The following is a 22,155-nucleotide window of genomic DNA, read 5'->3' on the forward strand; positions in this document are numbered from 1 at the left end:
ACAGATGGCAGGTTTCAGACTTGCTGTGTTCACTGTCTGTCTGTGGACATAAGGACACTGAAAGTGCTCTTCTTTGTCTTACTTCAGCAGAAAAAGACATGCACATTGGCTGTAAACATAGTACAGAGCCCAATATGCTTACTGCAGTATTTGCTGGTCTATTTTGTACACAGTCACAAACGGCAATTTAAAAAATTTCCAAACACATTTAAACAGCCTCGTGAAAACGTGTTTGTTTTTAACTCTTTGGTGAAAAAAACTGATTGAAAATTGATTTATTCACTGCATGTTTGTGTCTGTGCAAAACGTATTACCCCATGATAATAACTCAGAAATAGTCCAAATCGTTTGGATGTATTTTTTATTTCTTTCCTTCTTACGGAAAGTTTCTGTATATATTACAGAGTTGTGGTGCATTTTTATTCAAAACAAAACAACATAAAACTTCACATATTTCACAAAAACCTCATGACATTTTTCAATTTGGAAGTACTATGCCCATCTTTTAGCAACACTTGTTAAAGATGCTTTGGATCTACAAAGATTTACAGAGCCCTCTTGTACACTGAAAAAAAAATCTTGCAGACCAATCAGGCCAATTAAAAATATTTTTAAATGTGGGCTGTGTGAGAATCATGTTTAATATACTTAAACATGTTTTATTTTATTTTATTTTATTTTATTTTATTTTATTTTATTGAGCTGATTAAACAAAAAGTTGCAAGAAATTTATTTATAAATTTAAAAAAAAAATAAACAAATACATTTTGCGGCCTTGCAGTACTTTTATCTTGACGATTTTGGCTCTTATGGCGGAAACCTTGGACACTGTAGTGCTGGACGTTTGACTTGTAACCCGTCAGCACTTTTATTTTGAAAAACAACAAGGTACTTCCGGTTAGTTTGTGGTTTTGTCCAGGCAGTTCAGAGGAAGAAGGCACAACCCGAAACATTTCGACTCTTTAACGTGAGGAAATGGGGGCCTGTATGGCTTTGTGCTCCTTGGCCAGCTGTGTGAGTTTCTGTTTATGATAAAACGTTATCTCACATTTTAAACAACAGCTTTTTGTACAAGTTTGGTCAAAATGGATTTGCGTTAACATGACCTATCTACCTGAAAGCTAAGGCTAACACTAATCTTCCACATATAATAATTAATTAGTAAGTTAAATCGTATGTTAGCCATACTTTACTGCTCTGAAACATTCAGGCAGATTTTGTTTTAGAGGCTACTCGTCAGTATGACTGAATAAGGGTCCGAACTGAGCGAAAACAGTTCAACATGTTTACCTGTACGTACACGTAACCTGACATTTAATGTTACAGTGTAACGCGGCCAGCTGTATGCTAATTTATTTCACTTCAATGAACAGCAGCTAGTGGCCTTGGCTTAGCCAGTTTTTAATAAGTTGGATAAGTGGATGGTTGAAATTGTGAAAGCCTTATTTTAACAGGATTAAGTATGTGACAAAAAGCCAAGAAGCTAGTGCTATCGTGTTTTGTTGGCCTAAATTTACAGAAATATTCGCTGTGTTTTATTACGTCGGTGTGAGTTTGCACTTGTGATGTACTGTAAATGACGATCTTGTTTAATTATTTACTAGGTCAGTATTTCCAGTAGAACACAACAGGTTTATGATATCTTCTTGACCTTGACCTACATTAAGGCAGTTGCTGTTGTCCTGGTTTTATTCATTTTTTTTTATTATTGATATTTAAACCCTCTTGGTGTTTTACCTTGTCTCCATTTATCTCCAGGCCTCATGTCTGTGTGGCTCGGCACCATGTCTTGTGTGTGGCTGCTGTCCATCCTCCAATAACTCCACAGTGACACGGCTGGTTTTCTCTTTCTTCCTGCTTCTGGGAACTATGGTGTCTGTCATCATGATCCTACCTGGAATGGAAACACAACTCCGCAAAGTGAGCTCCCACAGCTAACATGTTGTAATGAGAAGAAAAAGAATATAATGATGGGGATTTCACACTTTCATAAAATGCATCATGTGTCAAATTGTACAAATCTACAGCTCATGCTGTATAGATAATAGACAGTGAATTTTGTTTTGGGATATCAGTAAAGGTGTCTTTATGCATATGTGTTGCACAGTTATCTGTTCTTTAGTGTTAGTCTGTCATATAATATCCTGGTAAAAAAAATCATTAAAGTTTTTGGCTGCCAAGTTAAAAAAATGTCAAGGGGTATGAATACTTTTGCACTTTCAGGTGTTGTATTTGTGTTGATGTTCCTAAATTTAAAGATCTGTGTACTGAGAGGGGCAGTTTATGTATCTATGAGAGATTTTACTTCATGTGTTTAATTTTCCTTCTGTAGATTCCAGGATTTTGCCAGGGAGGAACGACCATACTCGGTATCGAAAACCAGGTCAAGTGTGACATTATTGTGGGGTACAAGTCTGTGTATCGCATGTGCTTCGCCATGGCCTGCTTCTTCTTTCTGTTCTCGGCCATAATGATTCACGTCCGGAACAGCAAAGACCCTAGAGCAGTGATTCAAAATGGGTGAGAGAGAGCCCTGTTAGCTTTTTACTGGACACATCCGGTCAGAGCTGCAGTACTTTTTGTCGTCCTCATCATGCAGTTGTAAATTAAATTTTTCTTCTTCAGATTCTGGTTCTTCAAATTTCTGATACTAGTTGGGATCACAGTGGGAGCGTTTTTTATCCCAGATGGAGCATTTAATTCTGGTGAGGACTAATTTCTATATTTCCCGTTGATCATATTTCCGAACACGTAGGTTAAGGTTTAAAACCTGAATAATAAACTTACAAGTCATTTTCCTTTGTCTTTCGCAGTGTGGTTTTACTTTGGATTAGTAGGATCCTTCATCTTCATTTTGATCCAGCTCATTCTCCTGATTGACTTCGCTCACTCATGGAATAAGATCTGGGTTGAAAATGCTGAGGAAACCCAGAACAAATGCTGGTTTGCAGGTGAAGTTTTTGGAAAACAAAAAAACAACAACAAAAAAGTTTAAAGTTGTTATAGTCGACTCTACACCTTGTATTTAAAGTTGTGAAACATAAATATTTTTAAACAAAAACTGGGGCTAAAATCAAAATTTCCAGTATGCAGTGTAAAAGTTATAGAAATCAGCAGAGGAGGATGTATGTGAACATGCTGTAGCGCTCAACCACATTAATCAATAATACAAAAGGTGACCTCTAACCTGTGGAGGTGAGGAGATGCAAGAAAAGCTGACGGCCTTACCAGGTTCTCGGGAGTCCCTTATTAGTAATTATTGGTACATATAAAAGGTAAATGGTCATCCTGACCACAAGGTTCCTGCAGGAGTCATACCAAATGTCTAAAAGATCTAAGCACAATAGATGAACATTCTAATGTGCGTACAAAAGTTGTAGTAGGAAGGTTCATTGTCTCTGTTGTGGCTTCTGACATGTAGACTGTGCAAACAATAATGATGGCAACAAATATTGACTAAGACTAACCCAACAAGAAGAGTTGTTGGAAAGACTGAAAGCTTCTCGCATTACAAATAAATAAAAATGACAATTTGAATTGTATCTTCTGCTATGCAGCCTGATTTCTGTGTGGTTTTTAAAATTACCCACAAGGTCTTTAAATGTAAAAAAAAAAAAAATGATACCATGATAAATATTTCTCAACTTTTCCCAAATAAAATTGAACATTGATCTTGTACATTTTAGCTGTGTAGGATGTATGTCTCTCATGTGGAAAAGATTTAGATTTGATTTATCAGTCTAATTTTATATATTTATTTATTTACTTCACTAAAGTGGTGTGTAGACTGTTGAGAGCTACTGCGTCTACACACTCCCAAATTAGACTTGTTTGTGCCTCACCTTGTTTCTCCTCATTTCAGGTCTCTTGTCCTTCACCGTCCTCCACTATGCGCTGGCTTTCTCTGCTGTGGTGCTTTTCTACATTTACTACACGCAGCCAGACGACTGCACTGAACACAAAGTCTTCATCAGCCTCAACCTCATCTTCTGCCTCATCATTTCTGTTGTGTCCATCTTACCAAAGATACAGGTGAAGTTTTTCATTGAGTCTTGGATTGTAGGAGAGATCTGCTAATCGTCCATCTTCTGTTTTTAGATGCTTTGTTTTCAGGAAACTCGTGTTTCCAGTTTGGCCAGTAGATTTGATTTGATTTTATTTTTTTCCAAAGTAAACAACTCTTTCCGTAAAAACCTTCATATCAAAGCAGTGAATTGCTAATGCTAACCACTTTGAATACTTTGCCCACTTTTAATGTTTGTGTTTTTGTCCTGTTTATTACAGGAAGCTCAGCCACATTCTGGTCTCCTCCAGGCGTCCCTCATTTCTCTTTACACCATGTATGTCACTTGGTCAGCCATGACCAACAATCCAAGTGAGTGCTAACCAAAGTCTCAATCCCTCCTCTTTCTTTTTTAATAAGTCATGTTAACGATCATTGTTTCCTACATGTGCTTATTAACGTGCTGCAGCTTTTCAATTACGATGGTGAGTTCTAAATGTAGCATAATGCCTGACCACTGAACAGTTGTAGCTAATTTTAGTGGTTTTTTGTGCGTGATCTGTAGTTTGTCAGTGAAAAAACAAGAATGGAGAGTCTTTTGATGAACTTAGTTTTCTGCATTCTTTCTAGACCTATTGCAGGATTTTCCACTGAAAATAATAATAATAATCAAACTTTAATTTTAGTTAAAAAATGTCTGTGGAGTAAAGTGGCAAATTAATAGAAGAGTAGAATAGTATCAACATATCATCTATTGTCCATCAGTGAGGAAAGTCAGGAGTACCAAAGTGACAGGCAAGTTGAAGAATGTAAATTTACTCATAAGTAAAACTATAAAGCAATGTGAGAAAAGACATTAAGAGAATGTAAAGGAAATTTTACTGCATAATAAAACAAAATTACTGCAGGTGTTAAAAATACCATGCTTAAATTTAGAAAAATGATTTGTAAAAATGTGCAGATCATCAGGATAATTTAGAAAAATGTGGATGTATTTGTGCAACAGACAGTCCATATCATGCACCACAGCTTTACTTTGAGTTCCTTGAAAGTTTTTGGGAGCTTTTATGAAGTGTGGTGGATTTCTAACAGTTGCGTACGTTAATATTCTCTAGATCGGAAATGTAACCCGAGCTTGTTGAGTCTCGTCTCGCACGCCAACACCACCGCCACCCAACCAACTGCCAGCCCAGGCTCAGGCCACGTGCAGTGGTGGGACGCTCAGGGCATCGTTGGTTTGGTCATCTTCCTCTTCTGTACTCTCTACGCCAGGTAGACATGACAGGACCTCATTTTAATTTGTTTGCCATGATCAAACTTCATTGGGAGTCCGAAGGCCATAAATGCACACAACTTACTACGACGCTCATTACAGCTCTGCTCCAACATTAACTTAAAGCTTCTTTAAAGTAACATACATATGTTTGTGAAGTTTCTTTCTTTAAATGTGAAAACATCTGAATAACGGACATCTTGCTTGCAATCCTCCTTCATCATGGAAGGATGCTCAATGGATCAGTACGCAGTTTGCAACTTCAAGCCACATTGTTTCGTCTGATGGCCACAAGTGGGCAGCATAGATTAGTGTCCAATCTGCTTTAAAGCACGGCTGCTTTAACTTAGCAGAAGTGAAACTTGCATGCAGTGATGCTTGTTGGGTCATAAACCTTACAACAGGTCTGATATGTCATCATTGTTCATGTGATTTGTGATGAAAGGACTAAGGTACTTCACCTTGCGTTTTTGGACATTTTAAACACAGTAGTGCGTTATTGTGAAGTGAAAGGACATTTAGACAAACTGATCATTTAATGATCAGATGGTTTATATGCCTTTCATGTCTTTAAAAAAAAAAAAACAAAACAAAAAAAAAACATTTTACTTTTTCATCCTCTTTTGCGCCCTTCAGTATCCGCTCATCCAGCAACGCTCAGGTGAACAAGCTGATGCAGACAGAGGAGGGCACAGGGTCCGGCGGCGAGGGAGTCGTGGGGAAGGACGGCGTGCACAGGGCTGTCGACAACGAGGAGGAGAACGTCACTTATAGCTACTCCTTTTTCCACTTCCACCTCTGCCTGGCCTCGCTCTACATCATGATGACTCTGACCAACTGGTACCAGTAAGTGTCGTTAGGAGATGGAAGCAGGTGGTCGAATGCGATGCAGTCAAGTGAAGCAAAGATGTGAAAATGTTGCAGTTAGCTATCGTTTTTGTATATTCCACTGGATGGATATTTATGGATTGGGTTGAAATTTTAAACCTAAATATTTTGTACTCATTCAGTTTGGCCTTAAGTTTTTCTCCATTCTGCCTAGAACCACCAGATGGCGCCTTACAGCAACACAAATGTCAGATTGAATATTTTTATTCATTTAAAGACTTTCACCCAGCCCTGGACCTTTTCCTCAAAAAATGTTCAGATACACGTGTAACATTCTGAGTTGATTTTTAACTTGTTTGTTTCCTTGTGTGTGCCCTGTCAGACCAGACACCACCACACAAGCCATGCAGAGCACGATGCCAGCTGTGTGGGTGAAGATGTGCTCTAGCTGGCTGGGCCTCGGGCTCTACCTCTGGACCCTCATCGCCCCTCTTATCTTCCCTGACAGGGATTTCAACTAAGCACTCGATGTCCTTGATTTGTTTGTCCTTCCTGTTTTCTCCTTGCACACTAGACAGTTTGAAGGATGCTATAAAAGGATCTAAAAAGGGTGAAATGAAGACTTTGAAATATCTTTTTTGGGGTTTTATTTTTCACATTGTGTGTCACCTGTTTTTGTGTTATGTTGTCTGAACGCTTCTGCTCGAAATAATCATTACAGACGTATGAAAGTTTACGCTGATTTACAGCTTGTTCAATAATGTCTTTGGCTTTTTCTTAATGTGATGGGCAACCCTCTGTTCTTTTGGGTTTATATTTTAATGTAAAATTTTAGACTCTGCATTCTTGTAAACACTCAGCAACAAGGCACTTTCAGTACCTCAGAAATGTCACTCATAGATTCTCTATTAATAGCCTTTCCGATCAGACACCTGATTGGCCAGGTCTGGAAAACCCCCGATTATCTGTACTGCCTCCACTGCAGAGGATGAAATAAGGGGAGCCCTGCTCAGGAGCCCCACAGCGAGGCGAGTGTGAGCGTCAGATAACACTAATAAGCCACGCCCTGCAGATCATAACAGGGCTTCCCTGATGCTGCTCAGCTGTATGCACAGCCACGTCACTACATCTTAAGCTGCCGACCGAGCGCCGGTCTAATCTTAGCTCTTCCTCGTCTGCTCTAATTTGAGACTGTTTATTCCCGGTGCTAAGGTTTTCCTCCCCGTCTGACAGCGTTCAGGCTCGGACAGCCACGGGCAACAATCTTTTACTTTTTTTACTGGAGTCTGTTGCAGCTGGGAAACTTTTATTGATCCTCAGCTAATCAGCACCAGGCAGTGGGCAGAAAAAAAAGGTCCCAGCAGCTGCAGCATTAACTCAACACAAGTTGTTTTAATTTGTGTACCAGTATATATAAATGCCATATGTTTGCCAAGAGACATGAGCAGAAACATAGGAGTTTTAAATGTTGTACAAACAGAAGTAATGCATTTCAGAAGTGATCGAATTGCTGTTAAATTGTATTGACTTTCATAGTGATTGGACGGTTGTAATGCTGGTACAATAATTATGCATTATGTTGTTACCTCATTTATATGAAAAAGAGAATATTATCAGTATATTTTGCACATGTCAAAAGCAGTTTTTTTTGTTCAGTCCCAAACATTTTATTCTTTTGTTTTCAATATTTTTCAAGAAATGTCTTTATAAACATATGAAATGTGTATTGTGAAATGAGTGATCCGTTTTGATTTTTTTTTTTCTTCAGTTTTACATTTCATCCCCTTTAAGAATGTTATTTTGGGTAATTTTCTGTTTCCAATTCAGTTTTATAAAACTATCAAGTGCCTCTTTGTAGTCTCTGTATATCAGAAGGAAGATGTGCTAATATGCCTTACCTGAACATTGTGGTGAGCCATTGCATGTCCTCAGGCACTGGTCTGTCATGTGATTTTAAACTTGTATGTAATGCATAGAAAATCACATCTAATAAAGGTACAGGTTTCTTTCAGTGAGGATAAAGTGTGTTTCTTGTTCCTTGTCTGATGAATCTCATAAAGGCCCAATAACTTTGAGTAATATAGGAATGTTGCATCATGTTCCGTTCTCCCAGAGGAGCATGATGGACAGTATAAGTCATCTGAATACACACAAAGCATTTTGCTCCTTTTTAGATTTTTTTTTAAAGTAGCTTTAGCATTGTTCTCCCACCAGAAAAGGATGACTGGAGTTAATCTAATTTTCTGGATTTGATTGTCTCTCACAGAGAGGATTTGACTAACTGTAAATGATTTGTAGTTCTTACAAGTTCTTAACTGAGTTTCGTTCCTTTTTTGTTGCCAAGTGACCTGCCCTACTGCTTCTGAATCAGAGCCTCGGGTTGGAGAGCGTGCGAGGCGATTCCTTCATGCTTACGTGGGAGACAGAACGTGTTGGTTTTGGCTGCTCCTGACTCTAAACCATGCCACATCCACTGGACTTGCACCCTCACGTTGCTCCACCTCTCTCTCAACCTATCAATTACAATCCTGATTTTATCTGCTGTGTCAGAGCTTAGTTGCGACCAAAACCTGATTTTATTTTTAATCCTAAGAGGCGATGGAGGCTTTGCAGAAGATTACACAAAAGTGTGTTCTTGCAGTTGATTAAGAAACAGTTGCAGTTCAACGACAGAAAGGGGCACTTCTTCTAAAATACTGGCTGTATTTCAGTGCAAACACCTGTGCCGGTTGGCCAAGTTTGTGACATACTTAAGTTGTGGTCGTGGTCACACAAAGTCTTTCCGAAGCGCCACAAATAGCCTGCATGCCACACTTTGGCCACCCATGACCGCTGTAGCACTTTGCCTGGAACTGCCCCTCAAAATTGAACCTAAACACTCAGTGTATTTGGGTTTTTTTTTGTCTTTGTTTGCTTTCATAAGAAGTGCTAAAAATATCCAGCAGTTATTTGTTGTGTCGCTGCAGAACAAACATTTGTGGGGGATCTGTGGAGCTCTAAGGTCACAAGTGGTTTAATTTGCACCAAACTAGACTGGAAACAGTCCCCTGAATGTTAATGTAACATGAAGATGTTCATAATGCAAAGTAAATTTAATCGATTTTTTTCCCCTGAATTCCTTAAAAATGCATCCAGATGATAATATCTTATTGTAGAAAACATGATTCTGACAGAGCAACGATTCAGGATCTTTCTCTTGACACAGAAATATCAGTTTTTATTTCTTCTAAAAATGCAGAATGATTGAAGTCCCACTTTTTCCACGTTTAGAAAGCTCATAAAAAATCAGCATGTTTATTTATAAATTTGAGTTGAATTAAATTCAAATGAAAAGGTTAGAGACATGTGAATTTATATGATAGTCCTGTAATCTTTTTTATTTCCTGTTGAAATCTACACCACTTTGTATAAGAAAAACAGCAGCACGTTTGACTGCTGCAGTCGCTCAGCTTACAATCCATACATCTTTGTTTTTGCTTACATTTCTAATGTAAGCTAAAAAAAAAAAAAAAAAAAGAAAAAATAGAACTGCAAGAAAAACATCCTATATTTAACTTAAATGTGCATTGAGAGACAAGACAAAAAAAATGGGGCAAACTACATGGTTGTGTCATGATGAAACATGGTGGTGAAACATGTCGCCGTGCTTGTGAACTCAGATGCCCTTCTCAGACTCAACGTGCTGCACAGCATGGCGATACACTCACCCACCAGGCTCGTGTGGAAAAGGGGCCTGCTGAGTCTTGTGCTGCCACCGTCTCTGCTCCCAGGCATCTGCAGCAAACTGGCTACTATTAAGATTTAATGCAGCTCCTCAGCAGGAGCAGACATGCAGCGTTTATTTGAAATCTCGGTTGATTTTTTTTTTTTTATCTTAATTGTTTTTAGCTCCAAGTTAGAGTTTCAGAAGGATCCGACTGAGTTTCATAAAACTGAAGAACTCTGCCCTGACCTCGGGCGTCTGAAAAATGTGGCCCGCCTGTGAACGCAGCCAGCAGCGTCTGAGAACAAAATTAGCCGATCATCATAAATCTCTCTTTTATTCCTCCCCGTTAACTTCAGGTGCACAAACGCAAACTCAAACAGTTTTTTTTCTTTTCTCGCAGGGATAGATTTAAGGTGCTCTCGGTCTTTGGCTGCTGCCTCCAGCGTCATAAATCCTGCCTTCGTTTCCTCTCCCGTCCTCGGATGCAATTTGTCGCTGTAATAAGAGATCAGAGGCTGTAATGTGTCGATTATGAGCCACTTAGTGCGACTGTGCAGCCGCGCTTGGTTAGGCGTCCTGGGATTTTTAATTGCAGATTGACTAAGACAATTGTTATCACTTGCAGGGTTCGGTCTGACCTTAATCCCCGCTTTCATTTTCTCACATTAGCTGGTAAATGTCAGCGTTATCTGCATGTTGCATTTGTCAGGAATAAACCCCTCCTCTACAGTAAAACAGATAGATTACTGTAATATCTTTGTTTCTGACTTTATGCTGAGATAAATGAGCCGAAACGCTGCAGTGACGCTGCTCTAGGTGCATGTCGTTTTGGGAAGGGAGCGTGTTTCCCTGACCACCCCGCCACACCGACTTGAGATGCATGTCTGAGGTGTAATTAGGTTTAAAGAGTTGAATCCAGGCCCCATTAAATTATATTCTGCATGCAGGGGAGTTAATTGGGTTTGGGCCCTGCTGGCATATTGCATGTGCACTGGAAACATTCACCCAACATTAAGCCCCAATTAGGCTTTCCATGATGGGAAACTTGTTGCTGGATGATGGGATGCACAGATGCTGATGGTTGACAAGACCGATGGTGGAGTTTTTTTCTGCGGTAATTGCGACGTGGCAACAAACTTATATTGTGCGTTTGCGCGAAGCCTCGCAAAAGTCTTCCTGCCTCTTAAACTTTTTCCCTTTGCAGCCACAAACGTCAGTGGTCTTAACTGGGTGTCTGTGACAGGCAAATGCGGAGTTGGGAAAAACAATGAAGCGGAAGAAGGTTCGTACAGATGAAAGTGAACATCCTCAGTCTGAAGTCTTTTGCCTCCTCCAACAGGTTTTCTTCCAGGATTGCTCCATATTTAGTTCCACCTTTCTTCCCATCAACTCTGACTCGCTTCCCTGTCTTTGCTGAGGAAAAGCGCAAAGCCACCACAACCATGTTTAACACATGGCATGGTGTTAAACAGAAAATCTGTTTTATTCTTATCTGACCAGACTCTCTTTCTTCCACATGTTTGGGGCAAAGTGAGAAGCAGAACTTTCAATTATTATTATTATTATTATTATTTTTGTCAAAACCCAAAGGATTTCTCATTTTATATAAATGCCAGCTTTGTGGAGATCACAACTCATAGTTGTCTTGTTGACAGATTTTCCCAACTGAGCTGTGGATCTCTGCAGCTCCTCCAGAGATACTCTGAGCCTTCGGCTGCTTCCTTGAATCTCTCCTTAGTACTGATAAGAAATACTCGATTTACACTGAGTTTAAATTACATAAAAAGATCCACCAACTAAGAGACTACTAACAGCAATTGGTTTTGTTGGATTTAATTTAGGTACATCAGAATAAAGAGGGTTGAATACCTACATAAGCTGCAGATATATTCTTTTACAAAGCCTTGCATTATTATCTACTGAAAACATTGCTATGTTTTTTTTTTTTTTTTTGTAGTTGTTCTCCAGATTGTTTTGCAGTGTAGCCTGAAAGTTTTGTTTGTGTGTATTTCTGTGTGTGTGTCAGTAGAGCTCCCCAGTGCGCATGCTCTCTGCTCAGCTCAGAGCAGTAGCTAATGCAGTTATATAACAGTCAGCGCAGCCGGCGTCTGCTGTGAGCCAAATGGCAGGCCAGTCTGGTTACATAAGCCTGTCAGAGTCATACTGTAGCAGCGCAGAGCGCTCACACCACGGCGTGGCTCTGCGCTCTTCTCGCTGTCTCCTCCTCTGTCTCTCGCTTTCCTCTCGCTTGTATTTCTTTGCTCCTCTGTCCTCCCCTCTTTTTCCACACCCCACCCCTCTCCTCCTTTCCTTTCCTCTCCTTCCCCTTCCTCTCTGCTGCAGCGCTGCTCTCCGCACTGAGAACAAAAGAGTTAAAGAGTGCTGGATGCAGATGCGGAGACAGCTCGGAAAATGGGAGGCAGAAAAGTTGCGCTAAGCACATAAATCCTCACGCGCGTGATTTATCCTACATCAGGTTCTCTCGTATGATAAACGTCACGCTGGATTTTAGGTTACTGCTCACCTCACAGGAGATCTTTGAGGTGTGCTGGCCGCCCCTGTCCTTTGCTGCCTGCTGGGCCTCAGGGATCCGTTTGATCTGCTCAACACCAGTCAAGGCCGCGTCTCTCGGTGACCTTTGCTATACCTGACCCTCAACACCACTCTCCTTGTCCCTCAGGTATTAGAAGGACAAAGGAGTGGGTCAAAATGAGACACAATGAGGCGAGAGATGTGTGGAAAATCTTTCCACTCATGTTACTCTGCTGGAAATATTAAAACTGTGCAACTGGAGTGTCAACTATGGGCCCCAAAAGCCACAAAAGAATCTGATTATTTTTATTAGGCTGTTTATGAAAATGGGGCTGGGAGTAAAAGCCCCATTAATGAGGACAAAAATGAACATAAAAACACATAAATGAATTACTCATTGATCATTGTCGGTTTTGTCCCCACATTTGATCACTTTCCCTTAATTCTTTTCATACCGATAATGTAAAAACACGGCATTTGAGATTTTACTCCCTTGTTGCTAAGTCTTTTTATGAATAATTGAGACAAATATTCATAAAAATGCTCATAATTCCAAACATTTTCTTGTTTAAGACACAATAATGCCACACATTTTGGTTGGGACCCCTAAGTAGGCCAGTTGACTTGTAAAATATGAGAGATTATAACGCCTAATTAAACCAAAACAAGTCCAAGTAGCATCCTTATTGTAAATGTAATTATGTTTCTATACATAAAACTATGAGCAAAGTACAGAAAATAATTTCAATTTGTCAATTGTCAAAGTGGGAAATAAAGCTTCCTCTGCAGACGACTCTGTTTCCTGCCCCATGAAGTAAGAAATATAGGTTTGCTTTTACTACATACTTGGTATTATGTCACTTATATTAATAATCAGTATGAACATTGTGCAAATAAGACATTTTCAGAAAAATCTACAGTCTTCTGTTGGAGATGTGTGAGTGAAGGATTCCAGAAATTTGCCTAATATTATCTTAGTTTAGTTCTTAGTCACACAAATCAATTCAGTTATGTAGGATCTTAACATGTTCATGACAATTAAGTTTCATAATTTCTAAAAATGCATCATAAAAGAAAACTAAACTGCCATACAATGATTTAAGTTGGAAAGTAGCAAGAGTGAAATGTGGACGTATGTAGGCACTGTGAAGTGACCAAGAGCAACTCTTGTCTCAAATGTCGCATTTATCCCAGCCAGCATGGATAGGTGGGCCCCACTTGGGTTTGATGTGGGCTACATGGGTTATGAGTGGGCATGGGTTTTATCTGGGCTAACTGTATGGGACCGATATGGTAACCTAAAATGGGGCCCACTTGGGCTGGCCCATTTGGGCTAAACATATGGGCCCCATTCAGCATTAATGTGGGCTAACTGTGAATGGGGCAGAAGTGGGCAACACTATGTGGGGCCCATGTAGTTTCGGTATCACGGGCCCAACATGGGAAGCCCATGTGGGCTGACCACACTGAACCCACATGAGATAAGTATGGGCTGACCGTACATGGGTTGGACCTGGGCATGCCTATGTAGGCCCCATTCCTTTTTTATGTGGGCTAACTGGGGATGGGGCAGAAGTGGGCAACACTATGTGGGGCCCATGTAGTTTCAGTATCACGGGCCCAACATGGGAAGCCCATGTGGGCTGACCACATTGAACCCACATGAGATAAGTATGGGCTGACCGTACATGGGTTGGACCTGGGCATGCGTATGTAGGCCCCATTCCTTTTTTATGTGGGCTAACTGGGGATGGGGCAGAAGTGGGCAACATTATGTGGGGCCCATGTAGTTTCGGTATCACGGGCCCAACATGGGAAGCCCATTTGGGCTGACCACACTGAACCCACATGAGATAAGTATGGGCTGACCGTACATGGGTTGGACCTGGGCATGCCTATGTAGGCCCCATTCCTTTTTTATGTGGGCTAACTGGGGATGGGGCAGAAGTGGGCAACACTATGTGGGGCCCATGTAGTTTCGGTATCACGGGCCCAACATGGGAAGCCCATGTGGGCTGACCACACTGAACCCACATGAGATAAGTATGGGCTGACCGTACATGGGTTGGACCTGGGCATGCCTATGTAGGCCCCATTCCATTTTTATGTGGGCTAACTGGGGATGGGGCAGAAGTGGGCAACACTATGTGGGGCCCATGTAGTTTCAGTATCATGGGCCCAACATGGGAAGCCCATGTGGGCTGACCACACTGAACCCACATGAGATAAGTATGGGCTGACCGTACATGGGTTGGACCTGGGCATGCGTATGTAGGCCCCATTCCTTTTTTATGTGGGCTAACTGGGGATGGGGCAGAAGTGGGCAACACTATGTGGGGCCCATGTAGTTTCGGTATCACGGGCCCAACATGGGAAGCCCATTTGGGCTGACCACACTGAACCCACATGAGATAAGTATGGGCTGACCGTACATGGGTTGGACCTGGGCATGCCTATGTAGGCCCCATTCCTTTTTTATGTGGGCTAACTGGGGATGGGGCAGAAGTGGGCAACACTATGTGGGGCCCATGTAGTTTCGGTATCACGGGCCCAACATGGGAAGCCCATGTGGGCTGACCACACTGAACCCACATGAGATAAGTATGGGCTGACCGTACATGGGTTGGACCTGGGCATGCGTATGTAGGCCCCATTCCTTTTTTATGTGGGCTAACTGGGGATGGGGCAGAAGTGGGCAACACTATGTGGGGCCCATGTAGTTTCAGTATCACGGGCCCAACATGGGAAGCCCATGTGGGCTGACCACACTGAACCCACATGAGATAAGTATGGGCTGACCGTACATGGGTTGGACCTGGGCCTGCCTATGTAGGCCCCATTCCTTTTTTATGTGGGCTAACTGGGGATGGGGCAGAAGTGGGCAACACTATGTGGGGCCCATGTAGTTTCGGTATCACGGGCCCAACATGGGAAGCCCATTTGGGCTGACCACACTGAACCCACATGAGATAAGTATGGGCTGACCGTACATGGGTTGGACCTGGGCATGCCTATGTAGGCCCCATTCCTTTTTTATGTGGGCTAACTGGGGATGGGGCAGAAGTGGGCAACACTATGTGGGGCCCATGTAGTTTCGGTATCACGGGCCCAACATGGGAAGCCCATGTGGGCTGACCACACTGAACCCACATGAGATAAGTATGGGCTGACCGTACATGGGTTGGACCTGGGCATGCGTATGTAGGCCCCATTCCTTTTTTATGTGGGCTAACTGGGGATGGGGCAGAAGTGGGCAACACTATGTGGGGCCCATGTAGTTTCAGTATCACGGGCCCAACATGGGAAGCCCATGTGGGCTGACCACACTGAACCCACATGAGATAAGTATGGGCTGACCGTACATGGGTTGGACCTGGGCCTGCCTATGTAGGCCCCATTCCATTTTTATGTGGGCTAACTGGGGATGGGGCAGAAGTGGGCAACACTATGTGGGGCCCATGTAGTTTCAGTATCATGGGCCCAACATGGGAAGCCCATGTTGGTTGACTGCATAGAAACCAGATAAGTATGGGCTGACCGTACATGGGTTGGACCTGGGCAGGAAAATGTAGACCCTAATCCTATTTTATGTGGGCTAACTGGGGATTGGGCAGAAATGGGCAACACTATGTGGGACCCATATGGGCTGACTGCATTGAACCCACATGACATAAGCACGGGCTGACTGTACATGGGTTGGGCCTGGGCATACATATGTAGGCCCCATTCCATTTTTATGTGGGCTAACTGGGGATGGGGCAAAAATGGGCAACACTATGTGGGGCCCATGTAGTTTCAGTATCATGGGCCCAACATGGGAAGCCCATGTGGGCTGACCACACTGAACCCACATGAGATAAGTATGGGCTGACCGTACATGGGTTGGACCTGGGCATGCGTATGTAGGCCCCATTCCTTTTTTATGTGGGCTAACTGGGGATGGGGCAAAAATGGGCAACACTATGTGGGGCCCATGTAGTTTCAGTATCATGGGCCCAACATGGGAAGCCCATGTGGGCTGACCACACTGAACCCACATGACATAAGCATGGGCTGACCATACATGGGTTAGACCTGGGCAGTAGACCTAAATCCTTTTTCATGTGGGGTAATGGGAAAATTTTTTTTAAATCTGATTAGACAATGTGGTTACCCTGTCACTTTTAAACTTTTTACTATATGTCAAAAGCAAAAGCTGCAAGAGCAAGATTATAAAAACTTTGAAAAAAATTATGAGATGTCAGATTGATGGCCTTTAGCTAAGGAAATTGTTACTCAGTTGGCCTGTATTGGAGCTGATAAAAGGTAAATTGTTGAAGCAATTGTATAAGCTTTCTACAAAATGAAAAGCTCTCCTTGGATGGTTACCTCGTCTTGGAGGTCATAAAGAGGTATTGTATTTGAACCATGCTCACTACATGATTTCTGTGTCTGGCTCATTTACTAACACCGACATTACACTAGGGTTCCAGAAGACCAAAATATGCTTCAATGCTTTATTTTTTAAACCAGTTCAGTATTGTTCAAGCTACACTTTGAAGTCCTAGCATTTTACTTTTTATTATTTTACACTAGAACAGTCCAGATGTCCTAACATTTTTGTGACATTATCTGTTAAATATGCATAATCTTCTGCTGCTCACTCAAAATAGGTAATGGTTCAGAGTGGACTTTTGTCCTTGCTTCTTTTTTTAAATGTAATTTAATTTTATTTTATTATCAATAGGATGTTCAGACATCCAAAGTGTTCATTGCAGCTTTTTCACAGAAGGACTTAATTCTTATTTGGAGAAATAGTTCAGATCAGATCATCGTGAAAAATATTACAAAATGTTTAGAAAATGAATTCAAACAAAACTCAAGTGAGAAAGACAAGAGTAAAATTTTTAGCATCTGTTTTTTCATCTGTAAACATTTTCCAAGTTGTCAGCATAAATAAAATAAAAAAACTAAACATTTCTATTAATGATTATTTTTTATATCTTTTAATCTTTTTTCAATAATCTTTTTAACCTTTTTGTTCATTTTTTCTCTGGCACCGTTGCCAATAAAGGTTGGTGAATTGAAGTAGATACTTTACACATCCACTAAAGAAAGTAGTTCCAAAACACATTTGAATAAGGACGACTATATTTATTTATTTTTATTGAGAAAATTTGTGAGTGCTACATCGGTTTTACATTTGTTAAACCGATGTATTACTCTCAAAATTAATCTCGTGTTTCTTGGAGAACGTACAATTGTTAACTGCGGATGGATATGCGGTTTCAAAATCAAACGTAGTCCCATCAGTCCGTTGGCGCGGAGTCTGCAGGTTCGCTGGCCTTCTACTAAAGAATCTGTAAGTACACTTCTGTCTGTTTTGTCTGTATTGTATCAAATTTTAGGGAGAGATTTTAAATCGCTAGTTAAAACATTTGTTGCTCGTAATGGTTCGGATGACCGGAGTACCCCGAAAGACCTAATTAGTTGTTTCTTCTTTTTTTTGGCTTTTTTTTTGTTTTTCTTTTAGGTGATTTTTTTTATATTGTTAAAACACACACAATAAGTCATTTGCCATTATTGAGGTAAGAATATTTGGATGCAGAGCGATTTCAAACTGTTCTGGGCCAGATCATTTTCAAATACGCTGCGGCGCCATTCACCGGTAAATTTGAGCGCCAACGCGGCAGAATAAAATCGGTTCACTAATGAATCTACGTTGCTAGCAGAGGTTGCTTTTAAAGTACCTTGACACGATAAAACCACTTACATTATTTATAAAGAGTAACTACTTCGCTTTCATTCTGTGTACATGGGTTTTTAACAATCTTTCTCGCAGCCAATTAAGCCAGCATGCATAGCTGGGATCCATTAATTGTGCATTTTTAATTATTATTATATTTTTTTCTTCATGAAACTGCATTGAATCGTGTCGTTATGGGCTAGATAGGTAATGATGAATGGGCATGGGTTTTGTCTGGGCTAACTACAGGAGGCCCATATGTTTAACCTAAAATGGGACCCATATTGTCAGCCCATTTGGGCTAAATGTAGACTGTATTCAGCATTATTGTGGGCTAACTGAGAATGGGACAGAAATGGGCAACACGAAATGGGGCCCATGTGGTTTCAGTATATTTGGCATAAAAGCTTTTTTGTAAATAGAATGAAGGCATAGTAGTAAATATTTTAAAATCATGTTTGTTTTATTGTGTAAGTGACATTTTAAAGCGTTTTATTCTGTCATCGTTTGACTGCAAAAAACATGACAAGTGGGTGTTTAGGTCTCAACTAGCCATTTGTTTGGTCAATGCAAATGGGAGCTTTAGATTTACCAATGTTTTAATACTTTTTAAAAAATTATTTTCTACAGACTACTATGGAGAAGCGTGAAGAAGGCTTGCAAGGGCAGAAGTGACATCAGATCTTCAAACAGATAATGATATTCCAGAAAAGCGACGTAGAAGGTAACGTGGAACAGGGACTTCTGTAACACACAACTCTAGATCAGTGGTTCTTAACCTGGGTTCGATTGAACCCCAGGGGTTCGGCGGAGCCTCTGCCGCGGAGGGAAAAAAAACTTGTGTAAAGTCGTGATGCGCCGCTTTGCCATCATTTGCTGCGGAGGATCACGTTACATTGCTTAGCCAATCAGTGCTGCGGAGGAGCGCAGGGATGGGGCAAGGAGGGGGGGGGGGGGTTCGGTGAATGCGCATATGAAACTGGGGGGTTCGGTACCTCAAAAAAGGCTAAGAACCACTGCCCTAGATCTTCTGTCTCCCTGGTTGTCATTTGAGCTGCTCTCAGTTCTTTTACCCATTTGGTTCTCCTTGCTTTACTTTTTCCTTCTAATCCTTCAAAATTTATTGACTTAAATTGATACAGACATTAACAATTGGCATTTTGTTCATGTATAAAAAGTAAGCTTATAAACTATATATGTGTGAAACAATATATAGCTTATAACAAATCAATTAATAAAAACTAAATGTATCATGTGTCCTGATTTTAAAATGTTGTCTTGTAATTGTCATTATACTTAAGGTTGTCATGGTTGCAGAAATTGGAGGAGGGTCCTTAGATGATGCAGTACAACAAGCTGTGCGATTCCTCATGTCCCCTGAATTGGCCCTCCAGTTCAACCTGTTTGGCCGACATAGGAAACAAGTTCCGGGACCTGCGTCTCTGATGTTTTGTATGGTAAAGATCAGTTTTTATATTCACGTTTTTTCTTGAACATTTGTTAATTTTGGTTGTCTTATGCCTTTTGTTCATTTTTAGTAATCTTTTTTTTTTTTTCTTAAGATTAAAAACTGAGACTTCAATTTTTGGTTTAATTCACATAGTATTCTTTCACTGTGCTCTCAAGAACTTAAAGATTTGATTGCTGACAAAATTTGAAGGTAATATTGTTTGCATTTCAAACAGTATTAACAAAATATACAAGACCATGATAGAACCTTTATGTCAGTAGTTGATTTATATACATTAATATATTTTAAATTTACAATAAGAATATAGTGTGTGTACTAGGGATGCTCCGATCAGGTTTTTTGCTTCCAATTCTGATACCGATCACCCATGGGGCTCATCTCTGCCGATCATCTGGATTGGCTGTTATTTTTTCACTTTAGGTATAAATGATAACATGTTATCTGGCAAAATTAAAAAGTCTGCGCAGTGTGACGGAAAGAGTAGATCAGCTGCACACACAGGCTGCGAATGAGATACAGGTGATCTGCAACAAGAGGCCGTGATCAGCGATCACCAATCAAACACATTTTCACGGAAATTAACCGATTATGATTGCTGATCGATCTGCACACCTCTATGTACATAATAATAATGACTCCAGAGTGCTTTGATTTTGGCAGATCCCTGCAAGCATTTCTGCCCCTTGAAGGGGAAGAGATGCACATTTCATTAATGTTACATTGTACTAAAAGTAAAACACTAATGCAATTTCTACCTTTGCTTGTTTTTTAGGGGCACTTAAAAGAAATGGATCCATCCACGGAATCACACAAAGATACGGAAAAGGCACTCGAAGTGGGTTACTGGAGCCCCGGACAGAGGTGGAAATAGAAAAGTTAGAGCGACTAGAGCCAGCTCAGACTCAGGTGGGCAGGTTCCAAGATGGACAGTTACAATGATGTATGAGAGCTTTCAAGTGTGGCATATAGGTTATTAAAAATATTTGACAAAAATGTAGTGTGAAAGAGCTATGTAGGTGTGTGTGTGTGTGTGTTGATATATATTTATATGTATTTATATATAGATGTACAGATCTATCTATATAGTTGCATATCTAGATATAGATCTATATACATTTATGTATCTATACATATTTACATAACTAGATGCATAGTTATCTAGATAACAAGATATAGTTATTTAGAAATATAACTAGATATATAGATCTATATATATAGAGATAAATATATATTTACATAGCTAGAAATCTAGTTATATAGATAATTATATATCTACATATAGATCTATGTTTATACATTTGTTATATTAAACTAGTTTCTGTTATTTTCAAATCTGCCATATGAATAATTTTGTAGATTTCTTTTGCCAGTGCATTTCTTGTGGCATCATTTGCTCTGTGTCAATAAAGCTCTTATAATTGACGAGTTAAAAAAACTGAATATTTTAAATTACCAAATAAAAACCTTGACCAAAAGACATTTTTCATCTCTTTTTCTTTAATGCAGGTTTTGTGCTAAAGCATTTTAATACTTTGGTTTGTTGATTAAGATTGTATATCTATTAATGTAATTCACTTTCAGGTTAGGTGAGAAAGACCCCATTGTTCCTACTGGAATGAGGCATCTGGGCCCCACTGAAAACCCAGTCAGCACCCATTTAAATCTACCTGGGCAAACCCATGTGGGGCCACCATGGAACCCGTGGACAAACCCACTTGGTACCCATATTCTAGCCCAGTTTAGACCCAGTTGGGGCCCAGGTAAAAATGAAAGCTCCCAAGTGGGGCCAAGATGGGCCTCATGTAAGTTACCCATCTGGGCCCCACTGAAAACCCAGTCAGCACCCATTTAAATCTACCTGGGCAAACCCATATGGGGCCACCATGGAACCCGTGGACAAACCCACTTGGTGCCCATATTCTAGCCCAGTTTAGACCCAGTTGGGGCCCAGGTAAAAATGAAAGCTCCCAAGTGGGGCCAAGATGGGCCTCATGTAAGTTACCCATCTGGGCCCCACTGAAAACCCAGTCAGCACCCATTTAAATCTACCTGGGCAAATCCATATGGGGCCACCATGGAACCCGTGGACAAACCCACTTGGTACCCATATTCTAGCCCAGTTTAGACCCAGTTGGGGCCCAGGTAAAAATTAATGAAAGCTCCCAAGTGGGGCCCAGATGGGCCTCATGTAAGTTACCCATCTGGGCCCCACTCAAAACCCAGTCAGCACCCATTTAAATTACCTGGGCAAACCCATGTGGGGCCACCATGGAACCCGTGGACAAACCCACTTGGTACCCATATTCTAGCCCAGTTTAGACCCAGTTGGGGCCCAGGTAAAAATTAATGAAAGCTCCCAAGTGGGGCCCAGATGGGCCTCATGTAAGTTACCCATCTGGGCCCCACTCAAAACCCAGTCAGCACCCATTTAAATCTACCTGGGCAAACCCATATGGGGCCACCATGGAACCCGTGGACAAACCCACTTGGTACCCATATTCTAGCCCAGTTTAGACCCAGTTGGGGCCCAGGTAAAAATTAATGAAAGCTCCCAAGTGGGGCCCAGATGGGCCTCATGTAAGTTACCCATCTGGGCCCCACTCAAAACCCAGTCAGC

General features: G+C 40.9%; 1 protein-coding gene and 1 long non-coding RNA gene across 3 annotated transcripts; both read left to right on the top strand.

The window, feature by feature from the left end:
* Positions 1–868: 868 nt before the first annotated feature.
* On the top strand, positions 869–8,115 carry serinc2l (serine incorporator 2, like). The gene is made up of 10 exons (XM_014990713.2): positions 869–1,014; positions 1,759–1,920; positions 2,333–2,520; positions 2,626–2,705; positions 2,814–2,951; positions 3,863–4,032; positions 4,285–4,375; positions 5,119–5,275; positions 5,913–6,122; positions 6,487–8,115. The coding sequence occupies exons 1-10, from the start codon at positions 976–978 to the stop codon at positions 6,623–6,625; spliced, it is 1,374 nt and encodes a 457-aa protein (XP_014846199.2). The 5' UTR covers positions 869–975; the 3' UTR covers positions 6,626–8,115.
* An 8,312-nt stretch (positions 8,116–16,427) lies between these two features.
* LOC148155068 (uncharacterized) lies at positions 16,428–20,531 on the top strand. 2 transcript variants are annotated; one of them, XR_015765650.1, is made up of 4 exons: positions 16,428–17,683; positions 18,698–18,791; positions 19,369–19,524; positions 20,311–20,531. It is a non-coding gene; the product is annotated as an uncharacterized LOC148155068 (long non-coding RNA). The 2 variants fall into 2 exon arrangements; XR_015765649.1 differs by lacking the exon at positions 16,428–17,683 and having other exon boundaries at positions 18,067–18,791.
* Positions 20,532–22,155: the final 1,624 nt, after the last annotated feature.

The sequence above is a fragment of the Poecilia mexicana genome, unplaced genomic scaffold (assembly GCF_051168715.1).
Source record: "Poecilia mexicana isolate PSO_F unplaced genomic scaffold, ASM5116871v1 scaffold_16, whole genome shotgun sequence".
In the NCBI taxonomy this organism is placed as follows: Eukaryota; Metazoa; Chordata; class Actinopteri; order Cyprinodontiformes; family Poeciliidae; genus Poecilia; species Poecilia mexicana.